This window comes from Passer domesticus, chromosome 1, assembly GCF_036417665.1.
Source record: "Passer domesticus isolate bPasDom1 chromosome 1, bPasDom1.hap1, whole genome shotgun sequence".
NCBI lineage: Eukaryota > Metazoa > Chordata > Aves > Passeriformes > Passeridae > Passer > Passer domesticus.
The window spans coordinates 33,251,567-33,273,843 of NC_087474.1; the positions used below are offsets into that span (position 1 = coordinate 33,251,567).

The 22,277-nt window shown below is 39.2% G+C and overlaps 1 protein-coding gene and 1 long non-coding RNA gene across 3 annotated transcripts in view; one reads left to right on the top strand and one right to left on the bottom strand.

Annotated features, from left to right (window-relative positions):
* The window catches only part of HIBADH (3-hydroxyisobutyrate dehydrogenase), an 86,557-nt gene extending 74,395 nt beyond the window's left edge, over window positions 1-12,162 (bottom strand). For both annotated transcript variants that reach the window (XM_064412980.1, XM_064412989.1), the window contains exons 1-2: window positions 12,027-12,162; window positions 3,608-3,768 (exon numbers count right to left, since the gene is read on the bottom strand). In XM_064412980.1, the coding sequence (XP_064269050.1) occupies window positions 3,608-3,768; window positions 12,027-12,090 (225 nt within the window). In that variant the 5' untranslated portion in view covers window positions 12,091-12,162. The remainder of the gene's footprint in view (window positions 1-3,607; window positions 3,769-12,026) is intronic.
* LOC135296546 (uncharacterized) lies at window positions 11,017-12,020 on the top strand. The gene is made up of 3 exons (XR_010358624.1): window positions 11,017-11,151; window positions 11,292-11,387; window positions 11,516-12,020. It is a non-coding gene; the product is annotated as an uncharacterized LOC135296546 (long non-coding RNA).
* Window positions 12,163-22,277: the final 10,115 nt, after the last annotated feature.

A 22,277-nucleotide genomic window follows, 5' to 3' on the forward strand; every position in this document is an offset into this window, starting at 1 on the left:
AAATATTGAAGCTAAGTTGTGAGTTTCACTTGGAAGGCATTTACCAGTAAGATTTCTGTCCAGATCTGCTCTGAATTAATTAATATTTTAAAATTTCATTGTTAACATGTTCATAGCCCAGAGACAATAGCAACAAACATACAGCTTATTATTTTATCTTTACTCCACAAGGATCAAATCTAATTTCAGTCCTTTGTAATTAATGCTGAATTACACCTTGAAGAACTTCAGGCTAAACAGCATAAGAAACTTCTTGATTTTTATTTGACTTCTGAACAAAGAAGAGAAGACTGCATATAGTGACTGAACAAGGCTCTTGTGGGAAAAACACTAAGAAACTGGCATGGATGGAACTGAGAAACATGCAGATTTTGTTTTGAAAGAATAAGTTAATATCACACAAAACACCTGGCATACCACACAGTTACAAAAGAAAACATGCTCTAGTCTAAAGGACAAAAGTTAGCAGGAATAAATGAGGCAATTATAAGCAGTAAACCTTCTATATCTGATTAGCTGATTTTATGACTTGCCTCCCTGGAGACAAAAGAACCTATCTCTTTAAAAAGAAGTTCTGAGTATCTCTGATTTGGTTCAGTCTCAAGGTGTATTATTAGATGTGGAGAGAAGAAATGGGAAATTGGTACCGGAATCTATATACGTCTTCTTATTTGAAACTATGATCTCCAGTATTTTTAGACATTTGGAGGGTATCAGCTGAATATTCAGTGGCCCATTTGCATTTTTCAGCCAGAAATTGAAAAATATACTACATTGGGCACACAACTGAAACAGTACATCAGCCTCAAATTTCTACTTGGCTACATAGACAGAAGATAGCTGGGTTTTGATTACAGTTTTAAATAATTTTTAAGCTAAACAGGTACAAAGAAGACACAGTACAGTGGTCATTTAAACAGAAATTAATTTATTCCATCCACATCTTTCAAAATAGTAAGATGCCTTTTACTTGAAGAAATTTAGATAAAAAATGTATACAGACTGGGACAGTACTTCTACAACCATACAAAGGAAAAGCTTTCTGCCACCTTGAAGTAAGCAGCAAAACAAAGTGGGAATTAAAAGTGGGAATGGACACCCTTTGCCTTTTGGTACTGTTAACAAATATGAATAATAATGCCTGAAAAAATATACCTACCTGGTTCAATAAGCAGCATATAAAACCTTTATTTTATTTGGGACTTTCTGTCTCAGAAACAAAGCTGAATGATTTGAAGACTATTACAAAACATTAAGCATTTGAAATCATTAAGAATATGTGCATAACTTTAAAAAACAGACCAAACACTAATTGTTGATTACCAACATAGACTATACTAGCTCAGAGTAGCAGCCCACCAAGGCTTGTACATGTTCTGATACTTGTTTAGTTCAAGCAAACTTTTGCAGTATGCAACTGGATAGGAGACTTTTCTGCATACTTCTATGTGTTGGTATTGCCCTTCAATATATGCATCTGCTTGTATTTGTTCCAAACTGCTTCCTTATTTTGTTTTACTTATATTTACAGTAAGTCAATTAATTATTGTTGGCCTGAAATGGCATTCTTACTGTACACTAAAGAAAGCTCTATTTTTATGATGCTTTATGCATCAGGTGACTCCAGTAACATTCTCACTGTTCTAAATCTGTGATAAGATTTAGATACAAAGACCTGTAAACTGAAGTGTGACACACAGTTACTCCACTGTGCCAGTCTTCCAACTTTCTCTGAATTTCAGCCCAAGAGGTTACATATGCTCATGCTCAGCCAGTTTTCCTCTTACTATTCACCTTTAGCAGGTGGGTGGCCACTTTCTGACATGTACCACATCCCAGTTGTTTACTTCAGTGGCTAAGGAAAGCAGAGTTGCAGATTGTACAGATTTATGGTCAAGCATCCTGCATCCGCCATATACCTTGGTAGCAGCACTGCCTTAAACAATGGACATTTGACTAAGTTTACTGTCTCCTGGGGTCATTTCACCCCTGTAACACTCCTGATGGTTTTACCCTTACAGCCAGACCAAAGAGAAAGCAGCCCTTAGAGCCCAATGTTCCTTCTACAGCAGTTTCTACAAGGCCCCGTGGACCCACAAGTTTTCAACTCCTGAAAAAAGTGCTGGAGTAGGATTTACACCTATAGATCAAGAAGAGGAAGTTATGTTCACATATTTTCTTTCAGCGTGTTTTATTTGTATTTAAGCCTAGCCACGTATTCTCTCAGTGTTTTACGTACTTAAAACATACCTTGGACTTGATTTTTAAAGGCATTACAGTTCACCTTTATTATCACATGTTATGTCTTGCAGTGAATGCCAAGGATTCTATTATAAAGGCAAAAAGCTATCAACATGAACAGCCACAGAAAAGAGATCCCACTGCAGAACACAAATTAAAAATACAACCAACAGTTCAAAACAGTCTCTTCCATTTGCCCAGTCTTACTCAAGACACGTTTGGTTCATGCCTGAGGGTCTTGGCTGCTTTAACAAAATAGGAACAGGAGCTACGAAGAGAGGTGAAAAGCTTACTTTCCCACTTAAGGCCAAGATTCTGTAATTATTCAAGGGGAGCTGCAATTAATTACTAACAGGTGTGTGGTATCATTTTATCTTTTAGGAATCTTGATGTTACCTCATTATTTAAAACAGCTGCAATTAGTTTCAACAGTTTAGACTTTCAAGGCACACAGTTCCTCTATCTAGACCTACCTACAGTTTCCTTGCCACTGCTGCAAAATTCCCTTCTATCCTCTACATTGTTACATGAGAGGTTTATTTTTGCATTGCACTCCTTTTTTTCTGTGTTTTAAGCACGTATCCATCTGCCCACAACTGTCTAAACTGTGACAGCTTTGAAGTATGTCAAAGGCATTCAAATGTGTTACAGACACATAGAAATGACACAACCGTCTGAGTAAATGGGGTTCTGAGGGTATTAACAGATTAAGAAAAGTAACAGGATTGGCTGGAACAGGGCCAAGGTTTTGCAGGGTATATTGCAGGAAGGTAAAGCTCCCTAATACAATCAATTTCCTTCCCTCCTTTTTCCTTTTCATTCCTTCCTCTTCTCTCAGCATATCCTTCCTTACCTCCAAGAGAATAAGCACTTAAATAATTAGATTTTTCCCCTGCCCCTGAGGACTACACCTTGAAGCAGCAGGAAAGCTCATATGTCCCTATAACCCTTACAGCTATGCCAGCAGGAATTTTTAACTAGGGTCATTTAACCTGAAAAGGTCAAAGCAGGAACCAGATGAAAAGCAGCCCACTGGCCATCCAGACCTGGGGGAGAAGGAAGCAGGAGAAAGCAGGAGGTGATAGAACAGGCCATCAACCTCCTCTCATAAAAAGCGGAGGAAAAAAAGACAGCTAGAGGAGTCTGACAAGGTAGCAATTCCGGCTAACAGCAGGAAAATTACTCAGCATAGAATCATACCTTTGCTCTAACTGAAACCTCACAAATTCAGATTGTATTCATTGTGCTGTTTCAGTTCTGACTGTGATCTTAACCAAGAAAAAACCCAGATTATTTAGTTGCATTGCAGGCAGGAACCATTCAACACACAGAGTTATTGCTGAAATAAAGAAATTTATTACTGTACCTGAGCACCCAAGTCTTGAAATTCTTTGCAAGCTTCTGGGAAGACATCATACACAATAACTGGATATCCATGTTTTACCAGGTTTTTTGCCATTGGATTTCCCATGTTACCCAGCCCAACGAATCCAACTGGGGTTTTGGAAGCCATAGTCCTAGAACACACTGATTTCAAAACAATAAATATCAATACATTTGTATTTTAGACTAATGTAAAACAATGACATACTAAAAGCAACCACATAATCTTTTTTTTTTCAATTATTTTAACAATAATTGAATAACAATCTTTTTTCAATTATTTTAACAGCCTTATCCTTAAAAACAGTGCAAATGTGAATCCTATTTTACATAATTTAAACTTTAAACTATAGAACACATTGGGACACAAATACCATCCCACTTTGATTTTTCTACATATCAAAGATAATTATTGTAATTAGGAAAATGTGGGCATTTCAAAAAATCACAGTACTTAAAGCTAAGATCCGATAAGAGCTCAAATGTATACTAAAAATATTCAGGATTGTCTGTGTTTTATTATGTGTCTAAATTCTAAACTGGATATGTGAAGAACAATTTTATATATATTTTACAGACTCTTTATTTGCAACTTTGCTTGCAGCCGTGGGATGTAGCATGTGCTCTCTAGAAATGTACAGAGGCTGCCACTTTACTTCATACAGCCCCTCACAGATTCTTCTGATCCTGCAATCAGATACAAGTCTAAAGGTGAACATCTCCATAGCAAATCATGGCAAATCCTTTACGCCATGCAACCACAGTTTAAATACTGAAAATTAGAATAAAATATAGTATTAAAAAATTGTGAAGTCTTTACAGGAATAACCTCTATATTCTATTTATCACACTACCAAGACAGAACTATAAAGCCTAACCTACAACCTGTGGAAAACACTACAGTTTCAGTCAGTTACCTTTTCCCAGAAGTTAGTGAGCATCAAATTCTGCATAGTAGCAGCATTGCAGGCATTCATCTACTGCAATCACTATCTCATCACTCTAAACACTCCAAATCCAAAGGCAACACAATTTGACAGTGACTAGATTTCTTTGCCAATCACATAAAATACTTTCTCCTTTACGACAAAGGAAAAAGTTATGCAGAATAAACACTAAAGTATGTGTCAACTAAGCAGACAGAAACAAAGCTAACTACAGAAATACTCTAGCTCTAAAGTGCACATACAGAAAATGTGCCTAAGCTGGATCTAGACTCTAAGAGGTCTCAACGCTTAGCAAAGAATCCTCTCTAGGCCAATAACACTTGATTAATCATTTTAAAGTCTTTCTGACTTTAAGCTCCTTCTTAGCCAGCAATGGTCATGCTCTTTCATCTGCAGCACTGTTTTGGAAGTGCCACATTTAATAAATCAGGTTTGTTGAGAGAACTTTGGTCTGAGACAGTTTCCACAGATGCCTGCAGCAATTACACAGCTAGAGAAGTAGCACAGTTTAAAATAAATCTGCGCTGGGAAAATGCTTAGTGAAAACTGAGATAAGTCAGGAAAAGAGCCCATTGCTTTTTTAAGAAGTGCTACATGTCAAAACCAGGGAACAAATGAACAAAGAGCCTAAACCAGCATCATCAGCCATAACAATCATCTTAGAATCTTCTTCTCATTGTTTCTATGAGTCAGTCTCCCCCAATCCCTCATTTGCACTAATCTAAAATTGCTCCTTCAGTTAGCCCAAAGCTTCCCACTTCCTGAGGAGCTTCAAGCCCTTGTTTTAAGCATCTTTTGTTTCTCTAGCCCTTGATACCAGTAGATCTTATTTACCTTGACTTCAGTAAAGTTTTCAGAACAGTCTCCTCTCTTATCCCAGTAGCCAAATGAAGAAAGTATGGACTGGATGGAACTGCAAAACCGCTTGAAGGAAAAAATACTGTCTGGAGTGCTGGGCTCAAATAAGAGTGATCAGTAGTTCAAAGACTAGCAACAGTCTAGTTACACATGATGTTCCTCATGGGTCAATACTGAAGCTGTTTAAAAGTTTCATCAAAGACTGATGATTAAAGCTAAGCACCCTCAGCAACATCATGTGTGACACCAAACTGGGGAGACTCTGAAAAATGGCAGGGCAAGGCTGCTATTCAGGACTGGAGAAATAGGCCTCAAGCAGTTCAACAAAGACAAATTTATGTCCTGTACTTGGGTCAGGGGGTGTCATTACAGGCTGCTGACTGGCTAGACAGCTGGCAGCTCTGCAGAACCTATGGATTCCCATCAACTGGAAGATGAGCAGGAGTCAGTAGTGCATCCTTCAGGAAAAAGGTTAATGACATTCTGCACTGCATTAGCAAGAGTAGATGCAGGAGATCAAAAAAAACCAGTCATTCTTCTATACAGCAAATACACAATAGATGTGATGAAACTGCAGATGATCCAGCAAACATCAAATAATAAATATGACCAAGGAGCAGGAGAACACGGTCTATGAGCAGAGGCTAAGAGAACTGTCTTTGCAGAGCTTGGGAGAAGCAAAGGTTGTGGTCTTCTACTATCTATGGAGTGGGAAGAAAGAAGAGTTACAGAGCAAATGAAACTGAACTCTTCACAGATGTGCACTCCAATGGGACATGGGGCAATGGCCAAAAGCTGCAATAAAGAAAAATTCTGGCTTGAAATAAGAAAAGCATCCCTGATGTGGAAAAAAGGTTCTGCACTGTAACAGGCAATGCAGAGAAGCTATGGAAGCTCCATCCTCCTAGCAACCTTAGAACACCACGAGCAACCTAAGATAGCTTTAAAGTTTTAAGGCTTTTGGAAGCCTTGCTTCCAAACCTCCGTTTTCTTTGTTTCTGTGAATTCCAAGTAATTTTATCAGAAGAATAATTCTGACTACCATACTAGGATCATTCTTGTAGATTCCTCACTTTTATCCGGATCTCTTCTTTTCTCACACTATCTGATGGACATCTAACCATCATCTCAAACTCAGCATCTTTAGAAAATTTTCTTGAAACCTTTTTCTGCTATCAGTGCTGACACCAGCAGTGATGCCTGTCATAACAGCCTAAAAGACCCATCCATGATCTGCTTGAATCTCACTGATTCATCCATCACATCTGAGATCTCAGCTGCTTCAGAACTGGTCACCTGCCTCAACAGACATAATTTTGCCTTGATCTTCGTGCTGGGAATTGAGAAGGACATTTTGTCCATGCAACTTTCACTCCTCTGCAACCTGCCTGCTTTTTCTCTACAATGTTACATAAGACTGCTTTGCTTTGATGACTTTTCATGACTGTCATCACATCTTAATATTAAGACTTCAGCTGGTAATTAGACTGCAGTGATGTGCCTATTGCCAACATGCACTTACATTGCGCCTCTAAGGCAGCTCTTCACAAGGTAAATATCCATGAAATTATTCTTCTATTATAAGGCCTCCCTTAAAAATTCTCATTTTGCAGTATCCCCAAAAAGGCATGGCAAAAGTTAGGCTGTGATACAAGACAACTTGCTGACCAGTACTATTAAATGTTGTGTCATTGTATTCTATTATTTCTCCTTTTGTCTGCCTCTTTTGATTTTTTTTTTTTGGTCTCAGATCATGAATCAGAGACCACTTTCTGTTATGTGCTAAAACATATTCAAATCCATGAGAAATGTGACTGTTAGAGAAATAGTTCAAATCCTGAGTCAGTTTCTTACTTTATTTTGGTTTAACTTTTCACAGCCCAGCATTATATAAGACACTTCAAAATTAAATAATTTGATTAACAGTTTTGAAAAATCTTCAGACCTCCAGGTACTCAAAAATAGGAAAATTGGTTTAGAAGACTGATTAAATTAGTTCACAGATCTAACAGAGATTATTTCAATTAAATTTGAACCCACCACATTTAGATGCATGGCATATTTTAAATGACTGCTTAAGACAGTGGGGATTTGCCAAAAAGAGGATGCTTTAAAAGACAAGAACATTCATGTTTTCCCATTAGATTAATTTCCACAGGTGATTTCACAGAATGTGATGTCCAGCTCACATATGTTGTCACTTTTTAGTATCTGATATGTAGCACAAACTCAGTTTTGACATAACTGTGTAAGTCAAACATCTAAGGACTGATATTCTGAAAATCCACATCATGTATGCTAACTAATCCCATCAACCGTATAAGCATTTGCTGAAACTGTCCCTGTGGTATTGGGCCCATTTTACTTTGACCATAAAATCCACAGTAACCTGCTGCAATCACATGGCTGGAAAAATGCCCAGTCCACACTTAACTTCTAAGAGAGGGCAGAACATCAGAAGAGGAGCAACAGAACCTACTTTTAAAATAATCACTGATACCATGTGCAACTAATTCTCCTACACTGGGAACAGAACCAGCAATGCAGATTAATCTGTAAATCAAGCTAATTGTGAGCAAAACCAGCTACAGCTATACCGACTCCAAAGAAATTGGGCTTTTCCCAGAAGATTCTTCATTATTCTCTTCAGGGAATATGTGCTTGCAGATTTCATGCCTATGAAAACTCATTGATGAGGAGAACCAATTATGACATTCTCACCAAATTTGAGGCTTATGGTCAATACAGATAAAATACAGATTTTTTTGCTTTGAAAAGTCAGCCTACAATAGAAAAACTTTACCTAATGTGCAGTTTCACAATAATTTTACCTTAAAAACAATTTAATTTTAAAAAATCAGCAAGAGTTTATGGATCTCTTGAATGTCTCTTGAACAAAATGCAACTGTTAGAACAGTAACTTCAGAGACATACAGATTGCAATCCAGTCTTTAGAATACCTAGCCTGTCAACGACCTAAAGCTTGTCTTTTCAAGCTTTATATAAAGATACTGAAAGCAGTTTTCTTTTTACTGAATGATGACAAGTTTAGATAATTTCAGATGTTTACATTTCATTTTACACTATCTCCTAAAGTAACGAGTCTTACAGTTTCAAGAATGAATTCGAGCTCCAGTGCTGCCCTGATTTCACTGCAAATACTTGACTGCACAAACACTATAATATGCAGAATTGAGGACATCTCTTTGTAATCAAACAAAAAGGGACTAATAGCTGGGTAGAACCACAGACCGGGAAAAAAACCAATGTGCTTGCACTCTAACTGGCCAAGAACAAGACTGAGAAACAAGTACCTCCCAAAATATAATTTCAACTATATTAATTCTTGGCTTTATAAAATTTATTTTGAATCATATTCACCAAATGGCACAAGGGTGAGAGTCCACACAGCCCCGTCCCACAAGAGCTTCCTAATCAGAGCGGTTGCAGCTCATACTAATATCCTGATCTCTCTGGATCAGTGAATATTAATGACCTTGATCTCTCTGGATCCTCTTTTCCAATATGTGAGATTTAACAGGATCATGGGAAGATCCTCAGAGTAAGCTTAGCTACTGAAGTTGCTGGTTTTGCTTGGGGTTTTACGAGAAAATTAAGTCACTTGACAAGGTGAAACATAATGACAATTCAATATGAGTCACTAAATGAAAGATTTTCTCACTGATTTAGCATCTGAAGTCCTGGTACAAGCATAAGAGAAGACATCATCCCTTTTCTCCTTCCTACTTTGAAAGAAAAGATCAGTGTAAGCTTCTGTGTTTTGTGGACTTCGGTATGTAATTTATAAAACCCCGACTGAAACTAGATCCTGGGAGTGAACTAGATGAAGAAATAGAGAAGTTAGAGAGGCCAGCTGTACATAGGTAGAATCCTTCTGCTCCTAGAACTTTTGCCAATTTAAGGTTTAAATTGTCCCATGGTCACTGACATTCAAAGGTTGTGCAATGATTTGAAGAAGTGCATTCTCTGCCAAAACAATAATTTAAGAAGATTACAATACTCTAAATTTGGCCAGCCTTACATTGAAAACATCCCACTTGCTTTTTCTTGCCTCTGTAAAGGTCTACTGATCAAAACCAGAGATGCTATCTTGTAACACTCAGAGTCTTCTTACACATAATATTTCTTATCTGTACCTATACCTCATTAAATGTTTGCTAATACATTACAGAGAAAACCATATAGTAAGTACTTTTGATCTAAAAAGAATTTCAAGTGTATACTTGATTCCTTAACTAAGTAATGTGCTGGACTTCTGAGCAGCAGATTGTCTGTCATAATCCTTGCTTAGTAATCAAAGCTTCTCTGCACCAGAGCATAGAGTCATTCAACAGCTCAAGCAGAGCTCCTGCAACAGAAAAAGTACTGTTAAACCAGCAAAAATACTATTTAATTATTAAGTGAATGGGTCCCCTCCACTCCAACAAAACTGCTTGTAAGGACATTTTTGTTCTCTAGCATGGTACTGTCTTCTTTGATGAACAGCTCCCTCAGCTGATGAATCTCCATCCACCAGACAATCTTCTTTTCTCATAATTCATTAACCTCCTCTTTCCTCTCCTCCAGAAGTCCCCAGGAGGGATTTTTCCATATCCATCGAAAATATATTTTTAAGTAAGGTCATATAAACCCTCTCTGTGAAGCACCTTTGTCAGTGCCCACCATTTGCAGAACACAAGACTACATAGTCTCTGTCCAGCTGACTATACAAACACATACACATCCAAGAAGCTCCTCCAATATCTGCCCTCAGCTCTTTATTTTCCTCCTAGACAATTTAACAATGTCTAGTATAAACATACAGAAAAAACAAACCATCATGGTCTGCACCAGCTGCAAAGAGCAACTGACCAAGTGACCAAGGAGCATTCAGTCCGAGAAGGGAGACAGCCCGCTTGCTAACCGAGCTGTGGTGTTGGACAGCTCTGAGCTGGCACAACTCCTTCACCAGGATGGCATTTCACTCAGGACAGATGATGAAATCACTACTCAAAACCCAGCTGTCAGACTAAAGACAAGAATGGCAAACTTAGTAAACGCATTAGAGATGGGGAAGCTGACATATAACTAAGCAATAGAGCTTAGCAGTTAAGAAGGCTTAATGCTCAGACCTTCATCCCATAAACATTTCCCAGAGTCAAGAGTACTTTCAGCACAGTCACTACTGACTAAGTCAGAGCTTAAATGCTGAGGGTGAAATTCTGTTCTATGGAAGCTTCTTGGGAGAGTCACAATTTCTTCTTACAGTTTTTTGCTCAAGTCTTCATGTAAAGACAACCTGTATTTTTCACCTTTAAGGACCAGTGCTGGTTTACTTTTCATACCTATGCTTACCACCAAGGAACAAGATCCCCTACATTGCCCTACATTAAACAAGATCATTTGGAAATTGACCATGACAGTGGATTTCAAAGCTCTTACAGAAATACCTGACAGTTACCATGCACACAAAGTTCATAAATCCTTGAAAGCTATTGCTTTCAATTGTGGTATCACAAAAGGTACTAAAGACATAAACAGATCCCCTGTACTCAACTTCACTAGCATGAGACCAACATGCCTTCTGCACCTGAGCTATTACTTAGGACAACATCAGAACCACAGATACCAAAAAAAAAAAGCATTAGTGGAAAAGAGCAGAGCAAAAGAGCACTGCAAGATAACATCAAAATCGTCAAACGTTTTTCATTAATTAGTTTAAGTGAGGTTTAAAGGGCAGTTACAAAGTTTTTAAAGTTACCTACTTGAAAGAAATTCAGTAATTCCTGAAACACTTCCTTAAGTGTCAAGATTTTAGAACCATATATCATTTAAAAGACTCTATTTCTTCTACTTTGCCAGTTAAAAACCTTCACCTATGTGTTGGGAGCCTAACCACAGAGTGACATACACAACCAACAGACTGCAATCAAAATGACTCTGAAAAGACTACTGAAGGTTTATTTTTAATCATTTACTTGAGCAATCAAATTACTTAGGAATAGCTGTGTGATTTTTCAGGACTCTGGAAAGGAAAAATGCCTGGGTCCAGTTCTACAAATACATTCTTCCTTTGCTTGCACCAGCAGGACGTCTGCAGTGCTTGCTCCTTCCACCGCCCATGGACCGACCACAGGTGAGCACCCGTGCCTGCAGAGCCGACACAGGAGGAAGTGCCGCTGATCTACCTTCAGTTTAAAGAAAATAATCGGATGCAGTGACCGAGAGAGCCGAGCAGCCCAAACCTGGGTAACAGGTACCGCAGACATGTCACTGCTGCCACAGGAGGCTCCTGTGGGCTCTGATGATTTCCAGGCACGCTATTTTAAGCAAATGAGTGAAAACGTTTATTAAGCCAAGCCGCTCCGAGGCTGCGGTGGAGCCCTGAATAAGGCGGCCGCGGTAGCGCGCCGTGCCACCGTGGCCCGCCACCGGGCACGCCGCACAGCGAGGCGGCTCCGCAGCTGCACCGGGCTCGGAGGGCCCGCGGCCGCCAAGGGCAGCGCGGCAGCTGCGCGCCCCGGGAGAGGCCCGGCCTTTCCCCGCCCGGCCGGCCGAGCGGGGCCGTTGGCGCGGAGGGAAGGGGTAGCTCCTTACCCATCACCCGCCGGTGCCAGCGCCACCAGCCCGCAGGTCCCCTGCGCACCACCGCCGCGGCCATGCTGCGCCCCCGTGCCGAGTGACCTCCGGCCCGCCGCCGCCCGCCGCCACCGCCCGCGCGCCGCGAGCGGCAGCCGCCGCAGCCAACCACGGACGGCGCTTGGCGGGGCACAGCCAATGGGAGTGCGCAGCGTCCTCCCTGCGGGCGGCCGGCCCCGCCCACCGCCCCGTGACGGATGGGGCCGGAGCGCGGGGCGGGACGGGGGCCGGGCCGGCGCTGGAGCTCCTCATTGGGGCGGTGGGACACTGTATCCCGCTGCACGCGGCTCCGGGAAGGCGTTTCTTTCCAGCCCTGCTTGCCTGTGCCTGCCCGCTGCCGCTTCGTCTTCTTGCTTTGCTGCCGGGGGAGGAGGCTTGGCTGCAGCGGCAGAGGGACGGAGCGCCGGCGTTTTGGCGGAGACAGCTTGTGTTGCGAGACGGGGCCCTCGGGGCGACGGAAAAAGCCGCCTTGCACTGTTTCGCTGAGGCAGGTGGCAAATTGAGAGTTGGCGCTTCTTGAGGGTTGGAATTAGGTGATCTTCAGGTCCCCTTCCAACCCAAACCATTCTGTGATCCTATGACTGGGTTCATCGTTGTGTATCCCAGCTGGGAGCCAAGCGCCCCCAAAGCCATGGTGGGGAGAAAATGCAACGAGAGGCTCCTGGGTCCAGATAAGCATGAGGAGAGAGCTATCACCAGTAACTGTCTTGGGCAAAACAGCATCAGCTTCGGGAAATTAATTTAATTTGTTATCAATGGCATTAAAGTAGGATAATGAGAAAGAAAAACTAAGTCTTAAAACATTTCGTCCCCACCCCTTCCTTCCTCCCGGGCTCAGCTTCACTCCCGATTTTTCTGCCTCCTCTTCCCTCAGTGGTTTGGGGAACGGAGTGTGCAATCGCTTCATCCCACGCTGTCTCTGCCGCTTCTGCCTCCTCCGGGGGAGAACTCCTCACACTCTTCCCCTGCTGCAGCGTGGGCTTCCTCCCATGGGAGACATTCCTCCCTGGTCTTCTGCAGGATCAGGCCTTCCCCTGGGCTGCAGCTCTTCACAAACTGCTCCAGTGTAGGATCCCATCCATGGGGTGCAGCCCCTCGGGAACAGACTGTTCCAGCATGGGTCTCCCTGAGGGGTCACAGATCCTGCCAGCACAGGCTTCCTGGTGGATGTGCCCAGAGGCCTTTGGGAAGTGTTCTCCGTGAGCTGCAGGTGGATCTCTTCTCCACTCTGGACCTCTATGGGCTACAGGGGGACAGCTTGTCCCAGCAGGGTCACCATGGGCTGCAGGGGCATCTATTCACAGAAGCCAGCCCTGTAGCACCCACCCACTGCCAAAATTTTACCAAGCAAACCCAGTACAATTGCACCCAGAGCGCATTTCCCAACGGCCTAACACAGTGTTTATCAACATCATTAAAATGTGGAGACCCTGCTGGCAACTCTGGGAGAGCTTTGGGAAGCACATCAAGCTCTGATGGAGCAGGCTGGAGGCAGGCGAGTACTGCCTTCCCAAAGCAAAGCTTCAGCTCCAGTTCTGCAACTGCCATGTTCATCTCTTTGGAACAAAGTAGTTAATTTCTTTTCCTGACAGAAAAGCTTGCCTTGCTTTATTGTGCCAGGATGCTGGGTACTCCCTCAGTCATTAGGTTACTCTTGTTAGGTCAGAGCTTTTTTTGTAGCTGTAGTATCATTTACAGATTCTGGGAGTGTAGTCATGAGGCACAGATCTCGGGTCTCACCACAACGTGTCTTCACTCAATTATATGTTAGCAGAGGCTAAATAGGCTAAATATATATGAATATGCTATATATATATATATATATGTAGGCTAAATATATATATGAATAGGCTAAATATATATGAGCTCAGCTCTCCTACCATAGTATATTTTTATATTTATGTATAAAGCAATACAGTTAAATATAGTTAAACCAACCTAGCTCAACATAAAGGAATTTTGTGGGCAGTAAAGACAGCTGTAGTCATATAGTAGCTTTACTGTGACATGTGAGTGTTACCACTCAGTAGGCTGATCTCATACCCTCACCCAGTTGCTTCTTTCTCTCATTGCCTCTCAGCTGAGCACTGAGACAGAATATGATGTGAGAAAAAAAGAAAAATCTCTGTATTAAAGCAATGGAAAGAGACACAAACACAGAAACTCTTCCACTTGATAACATTTGGCAAAACACTGGAAGCTCCATGGACTCAATTATACCAATATTTTTATAAGCTCTCTCATCTCTTTCACTGGGCCATTTGAAGGCTGCCAAGTGAATAAAGCTACTGAGCTACCCTTCTCCTCAGTGAGAAAGAGACTGACTACCATTTTGTATTTGACTTTTTTTTTTTTGGTGATCAGAAGAGGTGTGACTCCTCATTGAGCAGCTGTACTTTCAGAAATTTGTACTGAGGTATGGTCCAAATAAGCTCTTTGGAAGTCTTTGAAACCTGATTTTTGCATGTAATCACACAGTACTTAAAAAACATGGGGTTCTTTTGCATTCCAGCCTGCTTCTTCACCACCTTACATTTTCAGTCATTGCCCCTTTATCAATTTGGTCTAGACTCCTATGAAGTCTGAACTGAGTTAGAAAAGTGATTTCAGGTTTTTTGGTTTTTTTTTTGGGGGGGGGTGGGGAGGGAGGGGAGTTAAATGTAGAGGAATGTGCAAAGAGTCTAATGCTGTACTCATTGTGGTCCTTGAATTCTGATTTTTAACTCTCGTTGCAAGATGCAGCTTTACTTCTATAGTTGCATCTTTCTCTACACCTTTCTCAGGTCTAAGGTGGTTTCGTTTGTGTAGGTGTAAATAATGCATTCTTTGTTTCAAAGGTATATGAGGAGAATAAACTTAGTACCAGTATAATAAAAATACACTATAATTTCTCCCCCAAAAAACTGTGAGAAAGTGGAAAAAGGATAGTCCTGTTCATAAAAATGTAGTAGACTTAGCCTTGTATTGCTTTGCCAACACACTTGTGTATCAAGGCTTGTTACAGACATCACCACTATAATACTATAGCTTTTACACTGCTTTTGTACAGAATGTACTTTTGAAGACAGATAAAATTCCTTGAGATTAGATTAAATGGAATCTCTGCTTACATAATGAACACTGATAAACTGATATTAGTAGTTTAGTACCACTAAGGTAGCCAGTATGAGAAGGAAGCGCTTGCAGGTGCAGGAGTACCATACTGCAGAGCATTTTCAGATGGGAGAAAATGAAATTAATAGAGTTTTAGTGTTTTTTAGTTTCTCCAAAATGCCCTCTAGAGATGTTTGAACTTTTAGTAGGCATATAGTACAGTAAGTTCCTTCTGTTAAAAGTAACTTTGCCTTTGTAGAAGTTTATCTCACTAAATCTTGCTAGTTAATTTGGTTTGTGTGTTTATTTCTTTGCCTACCTAATTACAATTTTCCCATACAAAGTGAAGGAAAAAAGCTTTTTAACTTAAGAACATATTTACTTTAAGTAAATGGCCAGGAAAACTTTTACTTACATTAAACCCCAGGACATAAATGCTGATTATTTTTTAAAACAGCATGGTCTCCTTACTCACACCTAGTAGTGGGTTTCATAAAGATTTGTATGTGATGACTTCTGAAATTAACTAGTTAAAATGCAAATAAACTGTTATTTGTATAGCTTGGTGCTACAAATTGTTATTTTTTTCTTGTGTTAAGAATGGAGATATACACCTCATTTGAGTGCATACAACCTCTACTTTTTAAACCAAAGTGTTTTCAAGTAATGCAAGTCAAGTATAAAATTGTCTAACAAAAAGAAATTCACTGGATATTTTTAACTTCCAGAACAGCTTTCCAGAAATCAGTGATTACACTGCAAACATGCCACAAAGGCAAACTCTTAACAGCTGTGCCTTTGCCAGTGGTAGAAAGATTGCCAATGTTTAATTGGCTTTAAAGTTTTATTTCATCAATGGTGTATTGTATCTTAAAAGCAGTAATGCCAACCTAATGGCTGAAGCATGAAATTGGATCTCAAAATATACTGATTATGGTTGGAGCTATTTTCTGAAGGAGAACTTCCTAGCGTACTTGTTGCTTTAGCACAGATAGTTTAGTTTGTACAACTCATAAAAAAGAACAGGACAAAAATCATCTATGACAAAGACAAATAGTAAATACCTAGGTGGTATATGTCTATTTTCATTGTCAGATCTTATGGTGCTTTATAAAAACAGTATCAATATTATTTCAAGAACTGATTTTTTAGCTGCCAAACCCCTGTAAGTCATTGTTGCTACTCAAACCTAGATATATCTGGAGATCCTCCCACTCAATCCAGTCAGCTGAGGCTTTTGACAGATTCCTGCACTGGACCTGTGAAATGAGCTGGTAACGTACAACCTTTCAGTCATGTGTTTTACTGTCTGCTCAACAAATGCTTGCAGTGGCACACTCAGTCTTCATTCTGGGTGGACTGAATGGGCCAGGCTTAAATCAGCTCCTAAACTACTGGATGTTGGTAATGTAAAACCAAATTATTACTCATGGGAAGACTAATGAGGTTCCCAGTTTTAGACCATCAAAAAATGTGTATATTTGCTTATATAGTACCCAAATAAAGCTTAGTGACATAGTAAATCTAGATCTTTGTGTTTAAGTAACTGAGATTTGTTTTCTTACCCTGTAAGAAGGATATTTATAGGTACATCATGATTTGTGGTATTGGAACATGGATATTAAAACATGAGAACTTGTCAGAGCATTTGTAATACAGAAAGCAGCTGCTATTCTACATCAACAGGTAGGTAGTTTTCTAAGTGTTGGTACATGGTGCCCACTAAGTTACAGGACATGTGAAGAAATGTAAACAAACATGTAGATAAACAGAAAAAATGCAAAGAAGGCTACTAATTTCATTCTTAGTGTTGAAAATATGAACATATTATTTTTCTTTAAAGGTCTCAATATAAAAGGACAAACAAAGAATTAAACCCACAACTCTAAGAACACAGAACATTTATAGTATTTTTGGTTGATTATCATTTTCTTACATTTAAGATTCTTTTTTTTTTCTTAATAATAAGGTATAACAATAAGAAACCTCTGAAAGCAAAGGGAAATTATACACTGTGCTAAAATATGCTAATGGTATCTAGATTCACTTCAGAGCCTGCCCCTGAATTTAACTTCATTGGCATGAAATAACCACATTTGCTCAGAGGTTTGGGTTTGGGGGTGTTTTGTTTGTTTGTTTTGAGTTTTGTTTTGGTTTTGGTTTGGTTTGGTTTGGCTTTTTTGTTTTCCATTATTTTTAGGAGATATCCTTTTCAGGACTTCAAGTTTTATAGTCTGGGCTGATAACTAAATTTCCACTGAATTTAGCAAGAGTCACAAGCATAAGATGCTTGTAAAATGGGACCCTCATTGCAGAGTGATATTTAAATTCAGTATTAACACTATTTAGTGTAGCCAAAAGAAACTATAGTGGATGCAACAGTACATTTGAAACTTGAATCAAAATTATTTGGTAGCCAAACCTACAGTGTTCCATTCCTCCTTCTAACCTTTCATCTTGTATTTGTTGCATTTATTTGTTTGCATCAGAGAGCTGTTATAATATTTGAAAATGCAATCCAAGTACAGTGTAGCTGCTCAGGAAGGCCTGAGCTTCAAATAGTTGGAGCTGGGAAAGCATTCCAGAGAAATATCCCAAAGTATTTCCTCTCTGCCTGGTCATTTCTGGAGACAGACTGTTAGGCTAGAGGGACCTTGGGTCCAACATAACATAACATTCTTCATATTTGTAAATATTTGAGTTGGGATTCTCACGGCAGCATTCATTTCTAAGCTGTGCACATTTTGCTAGATAACGAATGGGAATGCATAAGCAGCAAAGCAAGTGGTTATTTTTGCCTAGAGGAGAAAAGCTCTTGTGTAACTGCTTTATTTCTTGCTGAATCATATTATATATCCTGGGGTACTATGCATTTTAGTAATCAACCTTGAGCTAAATGTGTGCGAAGTTTGGAATGTTGCATATATCTAAGGGAACACAAATTCCAGGCTTCTGAGGGAATGCAGTGCCCTGGGGGAACATAGAAGCTTTGTTTTGGTATGAAGATGTAGTGTCTGTTCTGTCAGAAGCATTTGTACTGTAGCTTGGAAAGCAGCTGCACCTCACTGAGACACCAGGCGAATGTTAGAATGGGCAGACTACTAATTGATACCAAGGTCAGTTAAACACAACAGTTTTTGCCCTCTTCTTAGCTCTGATAAATCCATTAGGATGTTTAGGCTAGACTGTACTGACTGAGTTTCCTGGAGAGCTGGCTGAAAAGATTCAAGTACCTATTTCCTAGAACTCAATTGTCCCATTCGAATTCTCACACGACGAGGATGTAATAGAGACAGACACTTTATCTAGCTGAATTTCATAGAATATAGTGTGGATTTTCCAAAGTCCCTGAAAAGATTTCACTCAAAGAACTAGTCTTTTTAAACATTTTTTGCTAAATGGAATGTGTTGCAGTTCTGATTATGAGCAACTTCAACCACTACTGTCTTTTACAAATAAGTAGGATGTTTTACGTGGGTGACTGCATATATGTTGTACCATGAATAGACACAAGAAACTGACAGAAGAACTGGAGAACTGACACAAAAAAATTTAAAGTGTAAATTACCAGTAGAGCATCCCATAGCAATTTCATATTGATTTAATTTTTGCGTTTTTAATTGAAAGATATGTTTAGCATTTCTAATGGATTTAGAATCTAGCAGTGTTTATTAAATACCTTATTTTACAGGCTTCTTTCACATGACACAAATGCAAAGAGGATGATGACTTGGTTCAGATTTAGATGGGCAGATTCTGTAAAAGCAGCTGAAGAAGGAAACAAAATCCAGAAGAAGTATTGCTATGTATGAAAAATATTTGGTATCAGTCTTGGTGATTTTATTTTTACTTCTACCTGCAATGCACTACATGTAGAACATACTGATCTGTGTGGGAATTGCATAAAACAGTCACTCAATGCCCTTCTGCCAGTTACTGGGTACTGATGTAACAAAAGAAAGTGAACACGGTAGGGCAACTGGGAAAAGCAACATGGAAAATCTACATGGTATGTTGATCTCAAACCTAAGGAGTCTGAGTAAGGATTAGGTAATTGTTTCCCAGGAAAAGATGCATGCTTATAAAACACAGAAAAAATAGTTTTTTCCATCCAACATATGTGTATCAGGCTAAAAGCATCCACCTCACATTAGTCTGATAAAATCTGAACCAACCTCCTTATGATAGAGAAAGAAGAAGCCTGGCACTAACTCAGTCCTTGGGTCTTCCTACACCAAAGTGTAGGAAACCACATTGCTTGAGAAAGATTGTCTTTACATGGCATGCTCCTGAGCAAAGTCTTGACTTCACCCAGTAGGAGGTAATTCTGTTCCTATCAACTCTATTCTTAAGAGTTTGTTCCTGATTTTAAAGGAAGCAACAGGAGGTCCCTGAAGGAGCAAGGTGCATTCCACACCACTGGCTTGCTAGAAGAAGTTGTACCCAGAGCATAACCCACTGCAGTTCAAGAGAGCAATTAATTCACTTTTGATAAAGTGACACTGTTACTAAAGTAATATAAATCAACATAAAAGAACCAACTTATTTTCTGCGCTTCAGCCCTACTGAAAACTTAAAATTAATTCACTCTGTGTAACATTTAAGAGTTTTAAATACAAATCGCGCCTTTGTTTTAAGTCTAGCCCTATAATTTCATCACAGCCAATGCATATGTATGGAACAGTTTGTTTATTATTAATTTTAGTTTATATTTGTTACATATGATTGCATTTCCCTACTGCATTTTAAAAATAATGTGATTTTTGTTGTCTTAAGAGCTACCAACACTAATAAGAAATGAATTTACTCTGGACACCTTGATTATAACTAATGAAATGCAAATTTGGTCTGTTGTGCCTGCCTTTTGATAGCTGATAAATTCTAGGAAAAGATGCACAAGAAAAAACATCATGATGAGCTTCCAAAGTCCAGAGTTGTTGATATAGGACACCCAGTTTTCTGAGTCAGATTTTTTTCATTATTATAATTTCTGTAAAATTGACATAGCATGCCTAGTCATGTACACAAACCAATGCTTTGATCTACAAATAAGATGGAATAAGAAATATTTTCCATTACTGATTTGTTTGAAAGAAAAGTACTTTTTGAATGTTTTTTTCCCCTAGTAACACATTAACTTCACTAAACATGAAATCAAACTTTGATTTGTTACTATTAAAAAATTAAAATAAATGTACCATTATTACTAGACTAATATAATCCTATTATCATCTTACTAGATAAACAGTGACAATGTTGTATTTCTAATAGTCTCTAGAGATACAATAAATTTAGTAGGGGAATGTCAGCTTGGTCCAAGACAGATTAAATGTAGAGAACTGGAGTATAGTTCCCAGTAAACAAACACTTTGAGGTCAGGAGGTCGTACTTGCTCAGCTGTTCTTCATAAGCCCTATTGGAAAAAACTTTCATACCATCACCGAATATATTCCATGCTACCTAATAATACTGAAGGCCGAGTACAGTTGTGATATAAATGATTTCTAAATGAAATAGTGAGTGTGAAATGATCAAAAAGCAATATGTAAATGGAAAATCAGGGTGATGTTAGACATGCAATGGGTTCAATTCACAAGATTTTTTTTCTCTTTTGCGGGAGAAAATCCATCCCATTTGAAAGCTTTGCAAACTCCCACTGACAAACGAGTTGATTTGGCCCCAGAAGACCTGTGATTAATGTGACAAAAACTAAGACTAACTGTATTTTAATTTAGAAAACAACTAGGAAGAATATTCAATTAATTCTCCCTTGCAGTTGACTAATTGCAGCAGAATGGGGAACACAAGTCAACAAAGGCCTGGGAAGGAGGGAGAGAAGTACAGAATGAATTTGCTTTTTGGCATCTCTTCTATCAGGCAGAAAAATGCCTGGATTCCGGGAATGCTAAAATAAAGATATCAATGTGTGGATTATGATGGGTGAAGGTCTCAAATCTGGTAAGATAACTTAGAGTTTTTCAGACTCATACATCTGTCACCCAATTTTATGGAAAAGCTGCACTACTTACAGGCTGTATAAGTAACAGATACTGTTGACAAGTTCAGTCAGGCCTCAGTGGTAGCATCTAAGCAGGCAGCTTCATAAAGCCCTAAAAAGTCTCCTTCAGCACAGACACGGTATATTCAAAATATGCAGATATGCAGACCAAATGTTGCCCACTGACATATCCTAGCAAAGATAATGGAAATAAACACTGTAAAAACAGATTTTTACCATGGTGTTTGTGTACAAAACACTTATTACAGAGCCAACAGATCTTTTGCCATGTAGTGAACTAAAGCCATATGTCATGGCTATAACCTTACTGTGGTTTCAAAAGAGTTGTTACCCATATTAACAATGTAAATTTCATTTTGATTGAAAGTTTCCAGTTCTAAGACACAACAACACAACATGCAACCACACTTTGAACAACAAAGTATGCTAACTTGCCTACATTATAATGTAGAATATTTATTAGCAAAAGGGAGAGCCATTTAATAAATATATTTTTTTTGTAGAAAGTTCAAGAGTGTTCTGCCTTTTAAAAAGGTGTTTTTAACACAAGGAAATCAATTTGTGAAATAAGAAAAAGTATGAGAGTTGTGTGATTAGAATATATTTGCATTTCTGAATCGTGCTGATGAAATAACACCAGAAAAGTGACGTTACTTTCTGTATGTAAATTTGCATAGCAAATCCAACATATTCTTCTCTGTACAATCTTAATAGACACTATGGAATAATAAATCACTGGGGGTTGCATTAAAGACAAATTTTCATTTTAGCACTGTGTTTCATAGTAATTGATTTGTATGTCATGTATGTAGCAATATGGTGATTTTTTTCCCACACAAATGAAGAACTCATAATGTAAGAGTTTCAGAACTCAAGCAGTAGAAGGTGAGACTTGAGATTTGTTGACAGAGAAGTTTTCTGTACAAATAGCTGCACAAGAGCTTTAGATCTATCTCCCACCTGAATGAGGGGCTGTGGGGAAAGCAGCATGAGTCGATCTCTGTGCTAAGACCCAGGCCAGGCTCAGCCTCTCACAAGTGCACTGCATGACCCAACAGCCCTTTTCCTTGGTGCCAAGTCAAGGCTGACAAAGAATT